The sequence below is a fragment of the Pezoporus wallicus genome, unplaced genomic scaffold, assembly GCF_028554395.1.
Source record: "Pezoporus wallicus isolate ANWC-B61680 ecotype Strahan unplaced genomic scaffold, APGP_CSIRO_Pwel_v1 contig_8042, whole genome shotgun sequence".
In the NCBI taxonomy this organism is placed as follows: domain Eukaryota; kingdom Metazoa; phylum Chordata; class Aves; order Psittaciformes; family Psittacidae; genus Pezoporus; species Pezoporus wallicus.
Genome location: NW_026639380.1, coordinates 251,824 through 271,150, shown reverse-complemented (window position 1 = coordinate 271,150; position 19,327 = coordinate 251,824). Strand labels below are relative to the sequence as shown.

General features: G+C 38.8%; 1 protein-coding gene across 1 annotated transcript in view; it reads left to right on the top strand.

Moving 5' to 3' along the window:
• NID1 (nidogen 1) overlaps positions 1 to 19,327 on the top strand; it is a 44,834-nt gene that overhangs the window by 18,255 nt on the left and 7,252 nt on the right. The window contains exons 10-15 of the mRNA XM_057414485.1: positions 583 to 711; positions 4,033 to 4,176; positions 4,866 to 4,988; positions 12,662 to 12,886; positions 13,557 to 13,729; positions 15,067 to 15,193. Coding sequence (XP_057270468.1) covers positions 583 to 711; positions 4,033 to 4,176; positions 4,866 to 4,988; positions 12,662 to 12,886; positions 13,557 to 13,729; positions 15,067 to 15,193 — 921 coding nt within the window. The remainder of the gene's footprint in view (positions 1 to 582; positions 712 to 4,032; positions 4,177 to 4,865; positions 4,989 to 12,661; positions 12,887 to 13,556; positions 13,730 to 15,066; positions 15,194 to 19,327) is intronic.

Sequence of the window (19,327 nt, the reverse complement as noted above, 5' to 3'; positions counted from 1 at the left end):
TAACTGAGTTGTTTTAGGCAGTCTTGTGTGTTTGTTTGTTTAATAAACCCCCCCCAAAACACAACCCTCTCTCCAATCCTTAAAACAACTATCAAATGAAAATGCCAGCACCACGTTGTCCCTCTCAGTCCTCTGGTGCTGTGAGCTGAGCAGCAGTGGATTAGAAGTGTATACGGATAATGAAACGGGAAGTATTTCCTGAAGTTCACATTCCCACAGTAGTCATCACTGTTTCTGATCACCTTGTAGGCTGCATTTATTGTTTTCTCAGTGGTTCCTTCTTCCTGATTTCCTGACCTCTTCTGTGGTTTTGTTTCAGTTTTGTGGTTTTGTTGTGTGGTTCATCTTGGGTTTGTTTGTTTGTTTTTTTGTTTTTTTTTTTTTTTAATGCAGATTAGTTGAAGATACAGTTTTCTGAAAACTTATTTTCAGGTTACTAATATCTCTTAAGAGGTATGGTCTATCAAAGATGTGGTTTAAATATGCAAGTCTGCTATTATTGAACAGTTACATGGTTTCTGTTTTTCTGATATCAGTATTAAATGTATCCTTGTAATAACTGGATTCCTTATAATATTCTAGATGTTGATGAATGTTCAGAGCAACCAGCTCTATGTGGCAGCAATGCGGTCTGCAACAACCAGCCGGGAACCTACCGCTGTGAGTGTGTTGAAGGATACCAGTTTGCAGCTGATGGGCGGACTTGTATTGGTAAGTTTCACATTTCTTAAAAGCACTGCCCACTGGGCTTTTGGGCTGTTATTCATCTCACAGGGACAGATAACAACTTTAGGGATCTGCAGTGACTTTTAACATGAGTTGAACTTAGGAACTCATGGTGCAGGTAGTGGTACAATCCATTAGGTAACAGTAACTGAAGAAGCTGCCCAAAGTACTTTGTTTTCATCTTACAGAAATTCCCCATTCTGAATGTTTCCAAATAGAAAGTGGAAATTACTGAATGTTTCTGTCCTTTCTGTACCATTAGCTGTAGATTTCACATGGAAGTAAAATCCAAATTTTTAAAAGCAGGAAAATTAAAGTGAGCAGTTACTAATTTCTATGATTCTATGATTTGTTGATATTTCACAGCATCTCACATACAGGATGAGGTAGGGCTTTTTCTGCATTTTCTGCAGTACTGCACTTTGGCTTTTGCAGACTTTGGGGTTTTTGGTTTGCTGTTTTTTGGGAGGGGTAGGTTTTTTTGTGTTTTTTTTTGGGGGGGGTGTTTATTATTTGTTTAGTGGTTTTGTTTGGTTTCATTTTGTTTTGTTTTTTTGTTATCTAATCCAAAATAATTAAATTTAACAGATTAGACTTTAGTTACAGATTCAACCCTTGACAAGGCAACCCACAGGTCTAAACCAGTGTGAGTGTGTCTTGGCTATTGCAGGCTTATTCTGAAGTGATAGTTAATCATGCTAGAAAGAAATTACAACTACAGATCGTTTCACTGTTAAAAATTTTGTGATTTGGAGGAAAGCTAGCTGGTCTGTTGATGAGCCATTAAAACTTCAGTAGCTGTCACTGAACTGGTTATTTAATTAAAAATAATTTGTTTTCTGGATGGAGCCCGAGTTAATCTGTACTTGCTGGACTAAGGTTGTCCTAGCAAGGGATTTTTTTTCCAGTTTGCTCTGTTTTTCACTGAAGTTGTAGAAATGCCATTTGGTATCTGGCAGAATTGCAAGATGATTGTGTGGGATGCATATTGAAAGTGAATTTTCCATACAGAAAGAAAAACCATAAACTTTACACCCCAGAACATTAATCTGATTCTTTCTGGTGTCATTTATATTGCAAATATCAAAAGCTAAATAAAAAATAATCTACAAATGGCAGCTAGAAGAGGGGTAATGACTCTCCCGCTAGAGCTGCAACTGTCAGGATAGGATATAGATTAGGGTTTTTTTTCTTTGTTAGAAATTTTGTCTGTTTGCAACCTGACAGTAATTCTGTACTGACAAAACCTATACACACTCTTCCAGTACCATTAAACCAGTTCCTGTTTTATTTGGAAATAACTGATAATAGTTGAGGATTACATTTGCTTCTGTTGTGACTGCTTTGTGGTAGGAGTTTAGTTACACTCTGATAAGCTAATGCATTCACGTCTTTCCTCATTATAGCCAAGAGTGTTCTCCAGTTAAGACTGAGAAGCCTTCATCTTTCAGCAGAAAGTTGCATTGCTTCCCTTAAAGTGTGGCTTTGCATGCTGTATATTGCATTCCATCACAAGCCCCATTTCTCCACTTCAGTAATAATTGCCATTCACATCTGTTCACAGTGCACCCAAGTTTCCCCTTTGTTGCAGAACAGTTGGAAAAAGCAACTTCTGCCACAATGCTGGAAGGGATAGGGTGAGATGTGTAAAGGCAACTTTATGTTCTTTCCATTATGTCTACCACTGCACTTCAATCACTTGGACCTGAAGGGGATCATTCCTCCCTCCAGCCATGACCATGCTGGCTTCACTTTACCACTTTTTCGTGAAGTTAATGTGTCACACTTCTAACAAGTACTAAGTAATTCCTTGCCCAGCTTGAAGGACTTCAGTTTGATCCCTTCCTTCGATCAAAAACCAAACTTTGCATCTGTAAGACTGAAGAGAACCAAGATGAGCTCTAGTTTCTCAATGAACTGAAAATAAATATCATGGCAATCTTTTTCCCCTTTCCTCAGGGGAGGATTTTATAACCCACAGACAACTTGACCCCCAGAAGTGGCAACAGTTAACATCTTTGTGCTTTTGCAGGTTGCAGTGGGATACCAACTCTGATTCAGCTTTTCTAGTACTGCAGCTTTTTCGTACCAACTGTGAGACTTGCTGGATCTCTTTAGAAGAGAGTTGTAAATATATCCTGTTCTCCTTTTTGTAGGCTGAGGAACAGGAAGATTTGGGCCCTCCCTTTGAGCTCCAACTCCCAGTCTTATGCATTTATTGTGCAGTTCTGAATAGATTATTTTGTAATATAAAGCTTTGTCAAACAGAGATATAAATGAATCTAACAATGATGTCATCTCCTCCAGAGAAATGGAAAACACAACTGTTTTCAGATGTGACTCTGGTAGATTTTTGTTATTTCCCTGCTGGTAGTGTGGTAGCTCACATATGAGTACTGTGATGAAAGGAGCATTGTAAAGTCTTGTCTCGGACCCCTGTCAACTCCCTGTAAGAACTGTGTAAAGAAAGCCTTAGTTGATTCTCTGTCACAGCAGCTGGAAGTCTGTTCCTAAATCTACACACTGCAAACTCACCTCTTTCTGGGCCCAACTTTTCATAGTATTTTGCCTCCTCCTGTTTTAAATACTATGGTTTCTTTTCCACTTCTTTGACATAACAGGTAAGCATAGGCAGGGCTCCAGTGACTACCTGAAATAATTTGTGTGTAAAGCAGTGCAATACCTTCAAAGTTACTGCTGTCAACAAGAAAGTTCTAAAAAGCTTCAGGACTGGTCTTAGCTTCCACTGTTGGTCAAAAATCTCCCCAAGAGTTGACAAATGTGTCTATCTGCTATTGAGTGAGTCACAACTCCTCTTTGTTGCCAAGTGATGACAGCCCTTGGTCAGTGCTAGATGAGTATAGTGGGATATCTAGTAATTCACAGTGAAGTGAACTGGCCACTAACTGACACATGAGGTATGTCTGTGAGATGACTTGCATTTCTGTATTCAGGACCCCTTATTCTAAACAAAACTGTCATGGATATTAGGATCTGTCATTGTGGTAGCCTTTCTGCCCTCTTCAGTATTAACAAATATCTAGGAGATGCTGAGGGCATTAGGTTCCTTGTAAAACATTCATAAGAGGATTTAACACCAGTGAAGGGGGAGATCTTGACCAAAAAAAAAAAAAAAAAAAAAGAAATCCCCCAATCCCCAAACCAGCTCAGTTAATTTCCCTTGTTTCCTTTCTCTTCTGTATGCTTTCACAGCTAGTCTTCTCTCCCTAGAAACTTATCATCAGCTTTAGACTTCACGGAGGGAAATTCAAATTTTCATCTCCTCTCTTTATATCTAACCTGCAGCTGTTGAGTATGCCATAAACCATTGCCAGACAGGTACACACAACTGTGACATTCCTCAGCGCGCCAAGTGTGTGTACACCGGAGGGTCTGCCTACATCTGCACATGCCTCCCTGGCTTCTCTGGAGATGGACGAGCCTGTGAAGGTGGGTAGCACCATTTGTTGGGGGGTTTTATACTCTTTATTGCACAGTTTAGCTGAAAGTGTCTACTTGAAAGATAGCTTTTGTCCTTTTCTCCCCTCACTTTTGAGTTCACTCTTCAGTATTTCAACTAAAGAATGTCCAAAATGAGTTAAATACAGAAATTGCAGTATTGCAGTTAGCAAACAAGATATTCACCTGATGCAATACTTTGCACTATACTGAAGTATATGAATGAGGCAGTGGCACATGATGTTCAAGCTACGTAAAAAAAAAAATCATATTCTGTTTCATATCAATTGGAGTGCAGTAGAGGAGCAGCTTTACCTAACTATGTGTTGGAAATGTTGCTGGCCAAATCCCACTTATCTTGCTGTGTTAAGTCTTTTCCTTGAGGAACATGGGCACGTATTTCTAAAGTACTATGTGAGCTAATGCTAGTTATTAATCAGAACAGCAGAGTGCACAGATTTGATGGGAGACAGTAGCTAAAATACATGCCTGCTTTTTTTTTTCTCTTCCTCCTTCTTTGCATTTCTGTATAGACTTTCTTTCACAGAACTGTCTCTTAACTCCAATCAGAACCTAAGACAGAAGCCTGAAAATAATACGGCAGGTTTGCACTTTAGTTTGTGGCTCTCATTTGTCCATCAGGAGGAACAGTTACCTGAGATTGCTCTTTTCTTTTACAGATATAGATGAATGTCAACAGGGCCACTGTCATCCAGATGCTTTCTGCTACAACACTCCTGGGTCCTTCAGCTGCCAGTGTAAGGCAGGGTATCGTGGGGATGGTTTCCGGTGTGTATTAGGAGGTAAAATTTTACAGTTCTTGAAAGTTGGATAGGAAATATAATTTGGGAATTGAAGGATCTATGTTAATTTGGTTCTTCTCTGGAACAAATTGTGTATTGTCTTATTGAGGTCTTTATTCTTTCTCAAATGTTTCAGTTTTTGAACTTCACCAAACTTGTGTCAAAATCTGTATCTTGACTATTACCACTTTTCTGTGATACCTTGTTCAATGTGCCATTTCATGCTGTGTTTGTTCTATACTCAGCAGTTCTCAGCCCCAAGCTGATACTGTCTTTTGAAGTTGCCTTGAGTAAAAGTTTGGTCACAGGTTGATTTGGTTTGCATACCCAGTAGTTACTTATCATAAAATATCTGGAATTATTGGCACTGTAAATGAAAAGCAACAATTTCAGAAGAAAAGTGAAGGATGAGACCAAACTACTGTTGTCTGCAGTGGGATCTAGATGCCACCATGCCACGTATAGCCAGCCAGAGTCCAAAAAGAATGGTACTTAGTTGTTTTTCTATTTACCCAGCTTGTTCTATATTTAGCAGAAAGTTCTTCACCCTCCCACACATCTGTTCTTGTGTTGTACTTTGGGCCTTGAAGTATAAAACTTCTGATCTTGAAGGTATGCTTAAGAAAAGAAAGTAAGGAATACCAAAGCACAAAGTAGCATCATTCAGGTTGCTTTAATTAAAAAGCATGGCAAACCCATGGGACAGCACTCAGGTTTTGCAGAATGTCAAACGCTTCCATTGCTGTTTTGCAGTATTTAATTCTGAAGCTCTAGCTTTTTCCACTTTGTCAGTCCTTCAGTATTATGTTTAGCTAGCTTTTCATGCATGAATGTCCATGTGTATTTTCATTTTAATGCCAGATGAACGAAGAACTACCTCATATTTCTGACCTGTGTCAAAATATTTAGCTAACTAACTAGCTGATAAAAGCAGGATTATTCCTCCTAGAGGAGAAACTTGATGTGAATAACTTGAAGCAACATCAAACCTCAAAGCTTCCAGTTCTTCAGGTAGAATTGTAGAGGCAGAAATAGTGCTTTCATGGCTGGCACATCCCCTTTGTAGCTGAAACAGATGGTTTGGTAGGCTGATACTTGAATCCAACTGATTTACTTTATTACCAGGGCACAATTTTTTCTGAGTGTATGTGAGAGCATACTTTAGTGGGGGGGTTTTGTTTGGTTTTGTTGTTGTTAAGAACACCACCTTTTCATATGCAGTGGTTAGTGTGTCTACTAAACTGCTAAGCACAGTGTACTATTTTGTAGTAGCTTTGTGTTATTTTTTGTCCTTATCCTGTATGCTTTTTTACATTCTACAAGCAGAGCAATTGTATCTTGAATGTTTTGGGTTTGTTTTGTGGTTTGTTTTTTTTTGTTTGTTTAGTTTTTTGTTTAGTTTGCTTAGTTGTTTGGTTTTGGTTTTGTTTTTTTTTCATGGCACAGCTTTAATGGTAGTAATAAAATATTTTGGAAATTTTTGTTGTACCTACTGTTTTAGTCGGTGGGATCTGCCAGGTTTTGTTAGTCTTCATATATGCCTCTCTGATTAGTTCCTGTTTTAGCACTCTTGTACTACTAGTAGAAGACATGCTTTAGAATCACTTGTATAATTTGGCTTTCCTCATGAAAGGCATTGAGCAGAAAAAAATCTGTGTAGATTAAAAAGTCCTACTTTTGTTGAATCCTGACTGAAGCTGAGAGTAGCTGTGTTGCTCTGCTGGTATGCAGCAATGGCAGTGTTTGCAACAAATTTAGCTACTGCTTCCTTCTTAGAGAGTTAATAGAACAATAGCTGCCCTTGGGATGTCATCTGTTGCTAAAGTGTCAGTACTTCTTAAATGGATATATCCAACAGTTAATCATTGCCAGGAGATAGAATCAAAATACACTTTCTGAAGCCTAGCAAAAAGCATCTTAGTTTACTTTAGCACCCGATTTGTAAAGTAAGTTGCTTCAGAATGGAGACTCCAGATGAGGCTGTACTGTATTCAGCTGAGAGAGAATACAGACCCTTTCTTCCCCTTTTTAGCCACTAAAGCTTTGATCTAATTAGCCTCAGTCAAGTAATTTAAGTCTTTCCTGGTTGTTAATGGCATGGAAAGTTTCATTCATCTAAATACTCAGTTCTTTTTGCAGTACCCTTTTCCAATCCATGCATACAATTCCTTGCTTCTTTGGTGTCTTTATTATTCTATGAAACCTACTATTGAATCATACCACTGCTGAACAGTAACTCTTGAAACAAATAGATTAACAAGTAAAATGGATTTGAATAATGCACAGGAGTCTGTAGGAGTGAGCCAATAAGTTAAGGAAAGAGTTAATGATGCTGGAATGTCCCACTGCTCACAGCTATTAAGGAAGTCTGTACTTCATTATTTCCTCACGCTTCATTTTTCCATTTCAAAAAACCAGATGTCTGAGTGCTTCTACCCCTGCAGACCCCAGACACTGTTTAGTAAACAGAAACAAATCTAGATTCTTGGAACTAGGGGTCTGATTGTTAAGTGTCATTTGCTGGTCCGCTGTATATAATCCACTTCACATGAGAAATGCACTTAGCGAGGCAATGCTGTAAGTGAAGATTACAAAGGAAAAATGAAGGGACTAAAGCAAGTCTGTTGATTTTTGAGTTTTATACTCCTCTCTTTTTTTTTTTTTTTTTTTTGGGGGGGGGGGGGGGGGGGGAATGGGGAGACAAAGTCTGAGAACAGCAATTAAATATGTCCAATATAACTCATTGTGATACATGGGGAATAAAGTAACCCACATAGGAAATTAAAAAGTACTCTCTGACTACATACTGATTCTGGACACAGTTTTAAATTACTTCTGCCTTTAGCTTGTGGATGAATGAAAACCTGTTTGAGTATCTATGTCAGATCTTTAAAAATTTCTAGATGTCTTTGCAGAATTTAATTTAATTTGGTTTAGGGTTTCATACTAAAATCCCCTGCGAAATGGAAGATGTCCCATATATCTCTGTTTCTCATCCTGTTTCCTTAGCCTCCCTTGTTTTTGGAAAAGTCCATAAATCATTTTCTGCAGTGCTGTTTCAAGAGCTTTCCTTTAAGATCTTGAGTACTTCTACAGGGCTTTAGGTTGCGGGTTTTTTTCCCCAATTCTGTTTATTTCTTTACTTACCTGAGAAGTGCTTACATGTTTGGTTTTCATCTGGCTGCTTTGCATATCCATGCTATTCCCATTTCATTTTTTTCAAGTTCCATGATATATGTCCATGACTTTTAAATTTCAGATTGCTACTAGTAGCTTATCAAGCAAGTGGATGCACCGTTCTACATCTCTAATCTGACTTGTGTGTACTGTGGTGTCCATGGAACATAAATTCTTCATCAAGCCTTTAATCTCTGTTCCATGCTATAGTTTCTCTCTTAAGAGCTCTTTTCTCTACACTGGTTCAGTTTTTCGTTTTCTTTTTGAACTGTGGGTACCAGAGAATCATCTCCCGAATCCCACATTGCTTTTCTATACCTGTGTGTTATTCCCTGTGTACATGCTGAGCTCTTATTTATACACCCTCACAATGCCTATAGCACTGAGCTGGGTGTTGACAGCTTATCTGCTTGCACTTATCTGCTGATAGCTCTTTTTGATTGTGGTTTCCAAGAGAGGTCTATATCTTTAGAGGATGGACTACACAGCTATTCCAAGAAGTGTAACTTTCCATTTGGCTGTGTGAATCTACTGGTTGATTTTCATAAGCTCAATTTAGCTAGTGATGAGGTCCTGCTGTCATGTTTATGGCCTATTTGTCTTCCAGAAATGATGCAATCCTGATAAGGGTATCAAATTTCTTGATAAGGAAATTTAAAACCAAGGCTAAGGTAATATGGAAACTTACTAGAAATATCACTACTTCATGACATCTGTCCACTGTCTCAGGTGATTTGTCAATTTTTAATTGTGTATCAAATTATGGTAGCCCACACCATGTTGCTTTGTCTTGAAAATGATACTGTCCTGTGGGTGTAGGTAGAGTGCCATAGGGAAACACAAGCTATTGGATCAGCGTGTTACCCTCATCAGCCAAGCATCAACTGCATTGAAAGAAAGTGAGAATGGATTTTTACTCACTTTTTTTAACAACATCTAATCAGTAATGTTGAAACACAGATACTGAAAAATATTGAAACTTGGTTCTGCTGCTCATAAAATGCTGTTGCCAACACTACCTTACTGCATTACCGAAGATAACCCAGGTCTTGCTCTTACTGTTTGTTTCACCTCTGGCAGTATGAACTAACCCTAGTGTATACCATTTTTCTTATTATTGACATGATCATTTGGCTTGGCTTTCCAATGTGGGCTTCAAGATTGGTAAGAACCTCTGAAAATCAGGGCTGATAACCTATAGATACGGAGTCTTGAAATAGACATGACTTGGTTTCCATTTGTTACAATCAGGTAAAGTAGCAGATCTAACAGCACCGCTACACCCAGTAGGTGTTACTTGCTCTTAGCTCTACCTGCTGTAGTTGATGGAAGTGTTTTGGTTTTTTTTTCATGCTAATCAAGGGATCAGAGAACTGTCCTAATGTTAATTGTTCTGTATCTTTGAAGTCTTGACTGGATGAAATATTACTGTATTAATATTAAAGGAAGAGCACCAAGAAACCTCATTTAGGCTACTGTAATGAAGGAAAGGAAAGTTACTAACTAAAAAGGTTGTGTCTGGAAAGCTGGCTTACAAAGTAGCCTTGCCCTTGGACTACTTAAATATGTGCCAGTTCTTGTTAGATATTTTAACTTGTGCTGTTAGCTGATCAAGGCAGGGAATGTGCTTTATTTACTGTGTCAATCTCATCTTTCCAACTCTATCATAGCTAGCCTCATCTCAGGCAGTTAATCAATGGAATTTAAAACTTACAAAACTGATCCATCTTCTCTTAAACACACCGAGTAAAATGTATTAACTGTGTAAGCAGACCATTTATCCCAAACAGATGTCACTGCTATCTCAGATTATTGAGCCTTTATTGCTGCATAGGCTACAACACTGGACTGGGATTCAGCTTGCTTTTCCTTGGGTGTCTCTAAACTGTAAGCACAGTAATTCTGCTCATGATTCAGAGATTAGGAGAGAAAAAAAATACAGGGTGAATTACAAGTGCCTGGTTTGGACCGTTATAACTAGTTTAGGGGTTGTTTTGATTTATAAATTTTAATATTGGCTAAATTCATGTTAGTTGAAAGGATTTTAATGTTGAAAGACAGGTTAAAATGATGGAGTTGACACATATAAATAAAGCCAGTACTACCATGTTCCTTTCCAGAATATTTCTTTAACATGGATTACTTATCACACTTGATACTGTTAAAAAAGTTATAGCAAATATAAGATGCTTTCAGGAGCACAGAAGCAGTAAAACACAAAAATTATCCCTAAAAGTGAGTGGCAATAGGGTATTTGACATCTCTTTATGCAGCCGAAAAATCAGTGTTGATGAGACTTTTTTATAAAGAACAAATCGTATTTTCTGCCTTCTAGAAGCTGAGTACTAATTTTGAAAATCATTTTGCTTGACTAGTCTCTTGACTTCAGTGGGGCTAATTGCACAAGCAGGCCATTTGTGAGATTGATCTTGATCATTATAAGATCAGTACTCTTCAAAAATTCTATCAGTATTCCTGTTTAAAATCTGCAGATAGAAATGTGAATATTGTCTAGAAATTGGAATGTACACTGGTATTTCAAGTTACCAATAATACTAATATATTTTATGTATTATACCTGGGTCCTGTCTGGGTCTATACACGCTCATATTTGCTAACTCATTTTCATAAAGTTGATTTAGTCTGTGGATTAAAAAATATGTAGACTGTTGAGTATTCCCTAATTCTAGGAGTTTCATATGGGAAGGAAAACCAACCAGCTTTTACACTTGCTTTTATATCCCACTGAGGTGGAGCTAATAGTGTCTCTCAAAGATGACATGAATACAGTCAAGATTTTGTTCTGCAATAAATAAACATAGGGTGGGTCAGTCTACCAATATTCTTTATTCCTCCTGCTTTCTCTTGTGAGAAATGCATATAATTTGAGCTTAAAAAAAAAAGACCAACCGAAAAACCAAACCAAAACCTATCACAAAATTATCTGGTTGCTAGAATCAATATTTTTTACCTGTATATTCATAGTGCATTGGATACATGAAAAGAAAATTTGAGATAGAGGCACTTTCCTTCAGCCTCTGGCTTTGTAGGTTGATTCAGTGCTCTCCACCACCCACATTACAGCTGGTGCCAAATATTTCAGTTGTTTAGAGTGAGCTGTTCTCCAGACATTTATATTTCACTAATTGTGTCCAGGTGCATGAAATTTGTCCAAAGCTTTTGCTTGCATAACTAGTTTAATATGAAATAGAAGGATAGTTTTTTATTATTTGTGTGCTTTACACAACAACAGTCTGTGAGTGTGGGGGATTATCTTTACTCAGCTGGGCTGGGTCTAGTCTGAACCACACATAGCTAATGCTGTCCACCAGGCAATGTAAAAACAAGGAAGGAATAAATGGAAATGTAATGTTAAAGCCTCTTCAGCAGGCAGTTTGTCGTAAGTATTTCTAACTGTCTGCAGGAATCATTGACAAGGAAAAGAAAATAATTAGAGCTCTTTCTCTCCCAGTGCACAGAACTATTCAAGGTCTCAAGTGTTAAGTAAAACTAAGCCAGGTTTCTTTGTCTGAGAAGGAAAGATGTTATTTTTATTGTATTCTTTTAATTTCATTATGTTGTTTTGTATCTAGAAGGGTATATCGATCCAGATGACATTCCCTATCACATAACAGATAATACAATAAGATGTATCTTTTAGTCCAGACTGTTTTGTAAAATTGAAACCAAACTAACTGAAACCCTGAATCTCCTGTTAATCTGGGAAGTTAGTCTTTCCTATGTAATCTCTACAACAATACATATGCATGTGGTGTAGCTGGTTTGCATATGTTTCTCTGCATACACAGTAGTATTCCTTTTTTCTACATAGCCTTAGTTATGCTCTTATGGGTACTCTGTCCTTGCAGTTCCTTCTTAAGTCCAAAAGTATCAAACGAGTGCTCAAACTTGATAACCAAGCTCTAAAAAAATCTAATATACATCAAAGCAACGAGGAGTTTCAATTCCTAGGTTCTGTAGAGGACTCAGCATCTGTCTCATGTAGCGGCTTTCTCTTGTGGCTCTGAAGGGAAACTTGACTTTTAGTATTACAAAAAATCCTTTATCCACTGTATGGTCTGGCTGATTAGTTACATTTTAAGGTCCATGGATAATCATCATGTAAGTAGATGTAGGGTTCATAAGCCGGACAGAATGTTCTTGCTAATGTGCCTCAGGGAGAAAGACTGGGTTTTCCAGCTTCTGTTTATGACCTTTCAGTGTAGGAAGCTACAGGGGGGGCTGTTTGTTCTGTTTTAAACTAGACAGCAAAAAATAAAGTGATGTAAGTTTAGGGCAAATGAGACATATTTACACAGGGCAGACTTCCTGATGGTGCACTGAAGGCATATGCCTTCAAGGTTTGTAACACTGCTGTGCTCCTCCAGCAGTAAGAATACTTGCATCATAAGTGGTCAGTATACATTAACTGTTTATGGAACATAGTTATAATGGAAATAGTCACTGGTCTTTTTCGTTTTTTACCTTCCTCACAGAAGTGGAAAAGACCAAATGCCAACACGAGCGAGAAGCAGCTCTTGGAAGTGGAAGCGCGTTCTTTCCAAGGGAGATGGGAGTTCATCACTTCATTCCCCAGTGTGATGAACATGGGAATTACCTACCTACCCAGTGCCATTCTGGCAGTGGATATTGTTGGTGTGTGGATAGGGATGGAAATGAGATTGGTGGCACCAGAAGTGGCCCAGGAGTTCGACCACCATGTAAGTGTCTGAAGTACTTGTTCCTCGTAGGTGTCTTTCGACCCAGGTGCATTGGCCCCCAAATGTGGGTCTTAGTCATGCCCCTGAGAAATACAGCACTGGCTTGGAGCAATGCAGATCTTTGCTGTCTCAGTGATAATATGGCTCATGCTGCAGCCATTCAGTAACTCCAGCATGTGCTTTGCCTTCAGTCAGGGCACCTGAACCACTGTGGTGAGCCTCTGGATAAAAATCTGGTTTTCTTACTTCTTTTCTGCCTTGAAACTGTGAGGGGTCCTGTAGTTTCTGCCGTCTGGGAGATGTGGCAAATCTGAATGCGTGGTAACAGACTTGCCTCAGGATAATAAGAATGCTCCTTCCTACATCTTCCTCACTTCAGCTGTGAAATGCATCCTTCTGTGAAATAAGATAGGTCCTTCTAAAGAGTAGAAGGAAAGAGCAACTACAGAACTGAACATGAAAAGACCTATTATGTCAATTGGTCCTTCTCTGTCAGCCAAGGGGGAAAAAAATCGGAAGCTTTCTGCATCTAATTATAGCTATTAGTGTCTGTTTATAGGACTGTTTCCTTCTATGAAGTCTGACTGTAATTGTGTCTCTGCAAATAACAAAGTTTGTTATGCTGTACAAGCTAATTTTATCCCTATCCGTTTCCTTCTCTGTTAACAAGGTCTGAGCACAGCTGCTCCTCCTGTTGTTATTGGGCCCTCTGTTCGACCAGATACAGTACCTCTGCCACCAGGAACGCACTTGCTTTTTGCCCAAAGTGGTAAAATTGAACATGTTCCACTAGAGGGGAACAATATGAAGAAAAATGGTGCAAAAGCACTCCTGCATATTCCAGTAAGTAACCTACTATACTAAATCTATTTATTTTAAGATGTGTGACAAAGATGAGTGTTTTATCTATATAACTTAATAATTTAAGTTCCAAACTCCATTTTACCTTTGATTAAAATTTCAGTATCCCATCACTTTGCCACTGAAAATTCCTGACCTGCATAGTCAAAAGCCTAAAACTGAGCTATAGAAAAAATGCTTTGCCTTTAAAGAATAGCTCATAAGACAAAAATCTAATATTTGTGATCTCACATGCTTCCACCAGTTCATCACATAAACTCTCACTTCCATTTGCTTTCTGACTCTGATATCGAAGTCTAGGAGACTTACAAGACGAGTATATGGAGAGGCCTTATTTTTCTTTCTCAGTTGTTCCAGCTTTCTTCCTAAGTCTTGATCTCTTCCTGGTTTTCAGTCAGTTTTCTGCACTTCTTGGCTACAGATATATATAGATTATTATTGTTTGTTTTTTTTGCTTTCTTCTCCATGTGCAGGCCCAGTGGGTGGCAAATCTTTTTCCCACACTTCTTACTACTGTCCTAAGAATCCTTTTCCTTGAGAATGAATCCCTTCTTCTGAGAACCTATCTTTCCCATCACCTGTGACACAAGCCAACTCTTCTCGCTTCCAATTTCATCACATTAATTTGTTTTGCCCAAAGCCTGGGATTTCTGTTTTTGTTCCAGTGGTACTGTATTTCTAATAGATAGCAAGACCAGGTAGTATGGTGGCTGCTTTTGACATTGCTTGTGAATATTAAGAGTCCAAATACTGACTAAATTACACAGATTTAGTTCAGTAAATAGTATCACAAACTGTGCTGTGATGTAAAGGTAAAATCAAGCTTTTGTCTCTTGACTAAAGTGCTGTTGCAGTAATATAAAAATGAAGTAAAATAGTGTGCAAAATCTTTCCATCTCTAACAGTGTTGTCTCTGTGTTGTCTCAGCATTGTGTATTTGCAAAGTGACAGTGTTTTGCAGCATAGAGGTGTTTAGATTTTGTAACCTACGCCATTAACGTTCACTGAGTAAGAGTGTCTGGTTTAATGCTTTTTGATAGTCTTTCTAAGAAGTTGTGAGTCACAAAAGCAGCAATGGTGACAGACCTGAGAATCCATGTGAAATTGTTTTACCCTGAAAGTCACTTTCATTTGCCTGGAGGAAAGAGTTTCAACTCTAAACTCAAACTCTATCTTCTTCTGCCTGGACAATTGCAGATACATACATACTAGAATTTGGGATTTTTTTTTAGGCTTGAGACTTAGATGTGTAAGCTAGTGCTGCTGGCAAATAATTGTTATTTAACATAAGGTGATGTAACTTGTTTGTTGACCAACAGGACAAAGTTGTTATTGGAGTTGCTTACGATTGCACAGACAAGATGGTTTATTGGACAGACATCAGTGGCCCTTCAATCAGCAGGGCTAGCCTGAATGGTGGGGAGCCAACAACCATCATCAAAACAGGTAACAGCACAAAACTCTTCCTCTTGCTACTCCCTAAGAATGGCATTAGACATGAATTTAGTAACAGGTATTTCCCAGCTATTGCCTGAGATATAGCATTATATGTGGGAATTATTTGCATAAGCAATAGCCAAAAAGCATGGATAACATAAACTGAAAAAAGATCTGCTCCCTGCGCAATAGCCCTTCATCTATCTTTCTACTGCTAAGATAGGCAAGAAGACGGATCTCTTTAAATAAACTAACTTTACGGCTGGAAGTGGAGCAGCATGTCAGTGAGATGTTTCTGTCCTTATCTGCAGTTGCAGAATACTGTATCTGTCAAACCACGGAGTACCTTATGAACATCACTGGTAACATTTTTATAAAAAGTTGAGAGTTTTTAAAGATGAATCAAGCTGCTCTGGTGATTTTTAAAGCATATCTCAAGGCACTAATGTGTGCAGGGTTCAGAGACTCATAATCTGGGCCTTGGACAGTGTCTCAGCTTCTCACAGAAATGGTTAGAGGATATCTGTACCTAATTACAGTCTTAGGTACTGCTTATGTTTTTGCTGCATTTAGGAATGTTTTTTAAAAAAAAAAAGCAACAAAAAAAAAACAAAACCAAACAAATAAACCAAAACCCAAACTCGTCCTCCTTTGGATGCTTTGTCCCTTCTAGGGAGGAATTTTGAGGCAGGCTTTTGAGGCATTTACTTCTCTCTACATGTGGTGAGATCTTAAGGGCTGCCACTAAAGTGGGGCAGCACAGCTAGTAATCTCCGGGCAAATCCCCAAGTCATGACAACCTGGATTTTTAAAAAAAGCCAAGGCCTCACTTTCCCCTGTTGAAGAGTGGCTGTGCTATGTTGTGCTCAGCCTGGCAGTCTTTGTGTAGCCTACCTCTTTTGTAGTCATGTCTTGTCAACCATGCTGGAAAGGTTCCATGCTTCTGGGCATGAAGAATGGAATGCATAGGTAGGCTAAACTCACACTGCTGTAGATAGATATTATTCTTGCTTACATGCAATGGCTACAAGATGTAACTATGTGAAGAAGGTTATCATTAAAACCTAGGTCATGTACTGGAGTTAGACCCATCATTTTTCAGTGTACTTATGATCTGAAAAGGGGATGATAGATTGTCAGTTTGCTGTTGAATGGGTATTAAATGCAATCAAAACTCAGGCTGAGTAGAGTTGCATTTGTATGTTCTGTGGAATATCATCTGTGGGTGTCACTTATTTTTTTCATCTGGCAAGCAAGACAGATGCTGGCTAGCTGAGATTTAGGTGTCAGTTTCTCTCCTGTTCTCTGCCTGTCAGCTGCCTGCTCTGCTGAAAAATGACTGGTGAGCAGAGGCTGAAGAGAAGAGCCCCTGCTCTCTGTTCCTGGGCTGTGGGTCAAACAGTTGTGAAGTCACAGCTGAAACAGTTTCTAACCACCTTTCCATGCCTCCCAGTCAAGCTGTAAAATAAAAGTGAGTAAAGCCACCTTGTTCAGTTTTTGCCCTTAGAGTTGCTCAAGGATTTGGGAATTGGACTAGAGGGTATTGTGAAGTTAATGCTTTTATGGTTTATGTCCTCTTCTTACACTCCTTCCCCTAAGGAAGTTGCTTGTGCTTTGATCCTTTGCAGATCCCTTGTCACAAATACTTAGGAAATGATTTTAGAAAAAATGATCAACCAGTTTTAAAACTCTACAACAAACTTGCTTTAATTTTCTTTGGATGGGTTGAGTATCTCCGCCTGGAGTTGGTACTTCAAAATAACCAGCTTGCTGGGACTCCATTCAGGCTCTTAGGGGCAGTGGAAAATGGAAGCAGCTTGGATCCTACCATTGTCCTGCAAATGGAGAGCTTAAGACCATCCCTAACCATTCCGGCAATTACAGAGCTTCATATTTCTGTCCAGTTTGAGATATTTGAAAGATGTCTTTTTCATCTCAACATATTTAATCTGAAAGGGACTCTAACCTGTAGTGTAAGCCTGTGCCTGTATATTCACAAATTCTCCATTTCTGTGGGTAAAGGATTTCTAATTTCCACTATTATTTTCTCAGATTCTGCCCTTTAAAAATGGAGGGATATTGCTATTGCTAAAAAATTGGATGTGGATGTGAATTAGTCTAATGAGTGTGAGCACACATAAAAAATCTTGCAATGTATAAAATATTTTTAGAATATTTGTGAATGCTTTCAACTAAATTCGGTTGGTTTAGGTAATTCAAGATGCTTCAATGCCACATGGAAATGTCACAGGTTTTATCTGCCACAAATAACATTTTATGTGCACAGACATCTCATGATTTCTGTTCTGTTGTCTGCATACAAAGTGAATGCCGTTCCTGAAGAGATGTTGAACACTGTTGCACTTTACTTTCCATATGTTAACGGGCTCTTCAGTAAGGAGTCAGAATAAAAGAAGGCTGAATATTCAGTATTTGAATGGATGTCTTCAATGCTGCCCAAAACTGAAACTTTAAAATTTCAGGAAATAAGAGAATGCCTCCCTCTTAGAAAACTCATGAGAATCACTTGTTTTGATCTTTGCCTTCTCCTCCTGTGAGCTGCAGCTGCTTTCTTCAGTTCTCATGTATTTTTGTGGAATGCACTGTTTTTTTTATTAGTGAAAACTCTTGTGATCCAAGTTGTGTTACTTTGCAGAAACATGTTTTATTGTGGAGCTCCATCCAGTTCTCATCCATCGCTGCAGCTGTATAGCCTGTGGAGGCTTTCTGAGCTTTGCAGCTGTGGAGGGCAGGTTGGGAAGGAGAGCTTTCCTCTTTGTACTAGTAACTTATCAGCCATACATGACTATACAAGCATGTCCTCAGGGACAGAGCCTGTGACTATCAGGCCTGATGACAGTATAGCAGGAATATATTTATGCCTCAGGAAAGACTGGTGATACATGAAGGCTGTGTATTCATTTATCCTTCCATGGGGGACAGTTTTTTCTGGCTCACTGTCAACAGGACAAAGAGACTTCTTTAAATCTCCTGGCATATAGCTGACACAAGAAAAATGAAGCAAGGAAACCAGTCAGGGAACAGGGGCTCCTGAAAATCGGTGGCAGAAGATCTTTTGCCTGCTACTTTCTTCCGTTCCTAAAAGAGACTGGGAGCTCCACTGCCGCCAGTTGGTAATCTCAGAGACTGGGGATTATCACCAACGGCACCTTAAAAAAGGAAGCCACTGCCATGAGCAAGAAGAAAAGTAGAAACATTTGAGGGTCAGAAATATACAGGGAGGGTGGTTTCTTGCAATGACAAGTTTAGCTCCTCAGGGGCAGTTGGAGAAGTACAGGTAATAGTGTGAAGTCAGTGTAACTAAGTTAAAGGATGCCAAGTGCCCTTTGGAGGACAAGAGATATAACTGATTCACTTTCTTGGGCACCCACTCTGTATGAGTTGTGAGTCAGAAGCAGTGAGGTGCATCTTATTTGTTCTTTTCTGCCTCTTCAGCAATGAATATACATCCAAAATGTCATGTGTCCAGGTTAAGTGTGGTAAGTGTAATCTACCTGTGTGAGAGGACAGAGGTTCTCTCTGTTGATTTTGAAGCTATTGTGCAACCATTATTCATAGCGAAGTCACGGTAGCAAGTTTTAGCCAGCTCTGCCCAGTGTTCTGGACCATATGCCTTTTCTCCACAAAGGCTGTTTGTCTCACATACTGCTTGTTTAATGGCTGTCAGTAAATAAACTTGAAAATCAACAGCATGCTACAGGGTCACATTGTGTCATTCTTGGATAGTTACATGATGTGTGGATCTGCATTTGAAAGGTGGCTCTTTTCAACAGCTGGCTGGTATGAAGTGTCACTTCATCTTCTTTTGGGACTGATTATGTACAATGCTCTTTCTTTTGGAACAGAAATCAGACTGAATTTGCTTTTTAACTTGCTTTGACTTCACTATAACCCACACAGCCTGCCTGCTCTTTTTCAGTGGATGTATGAATCTTGTTTTTCATAGTGGCTGAATTAAACCTTATAGCTACATATTTACTCTGCATCCTTCATCTGTGCTAGAACTTACTGCTTTAATATTAGTAATGTCATTATCTGCTAGTTCCTGTTGCTTTTGGAACAACTAACTGCCCAAGAAAAACTGTGTACATACAGTACTAAAATGTTCCAAAAAGAATTGCT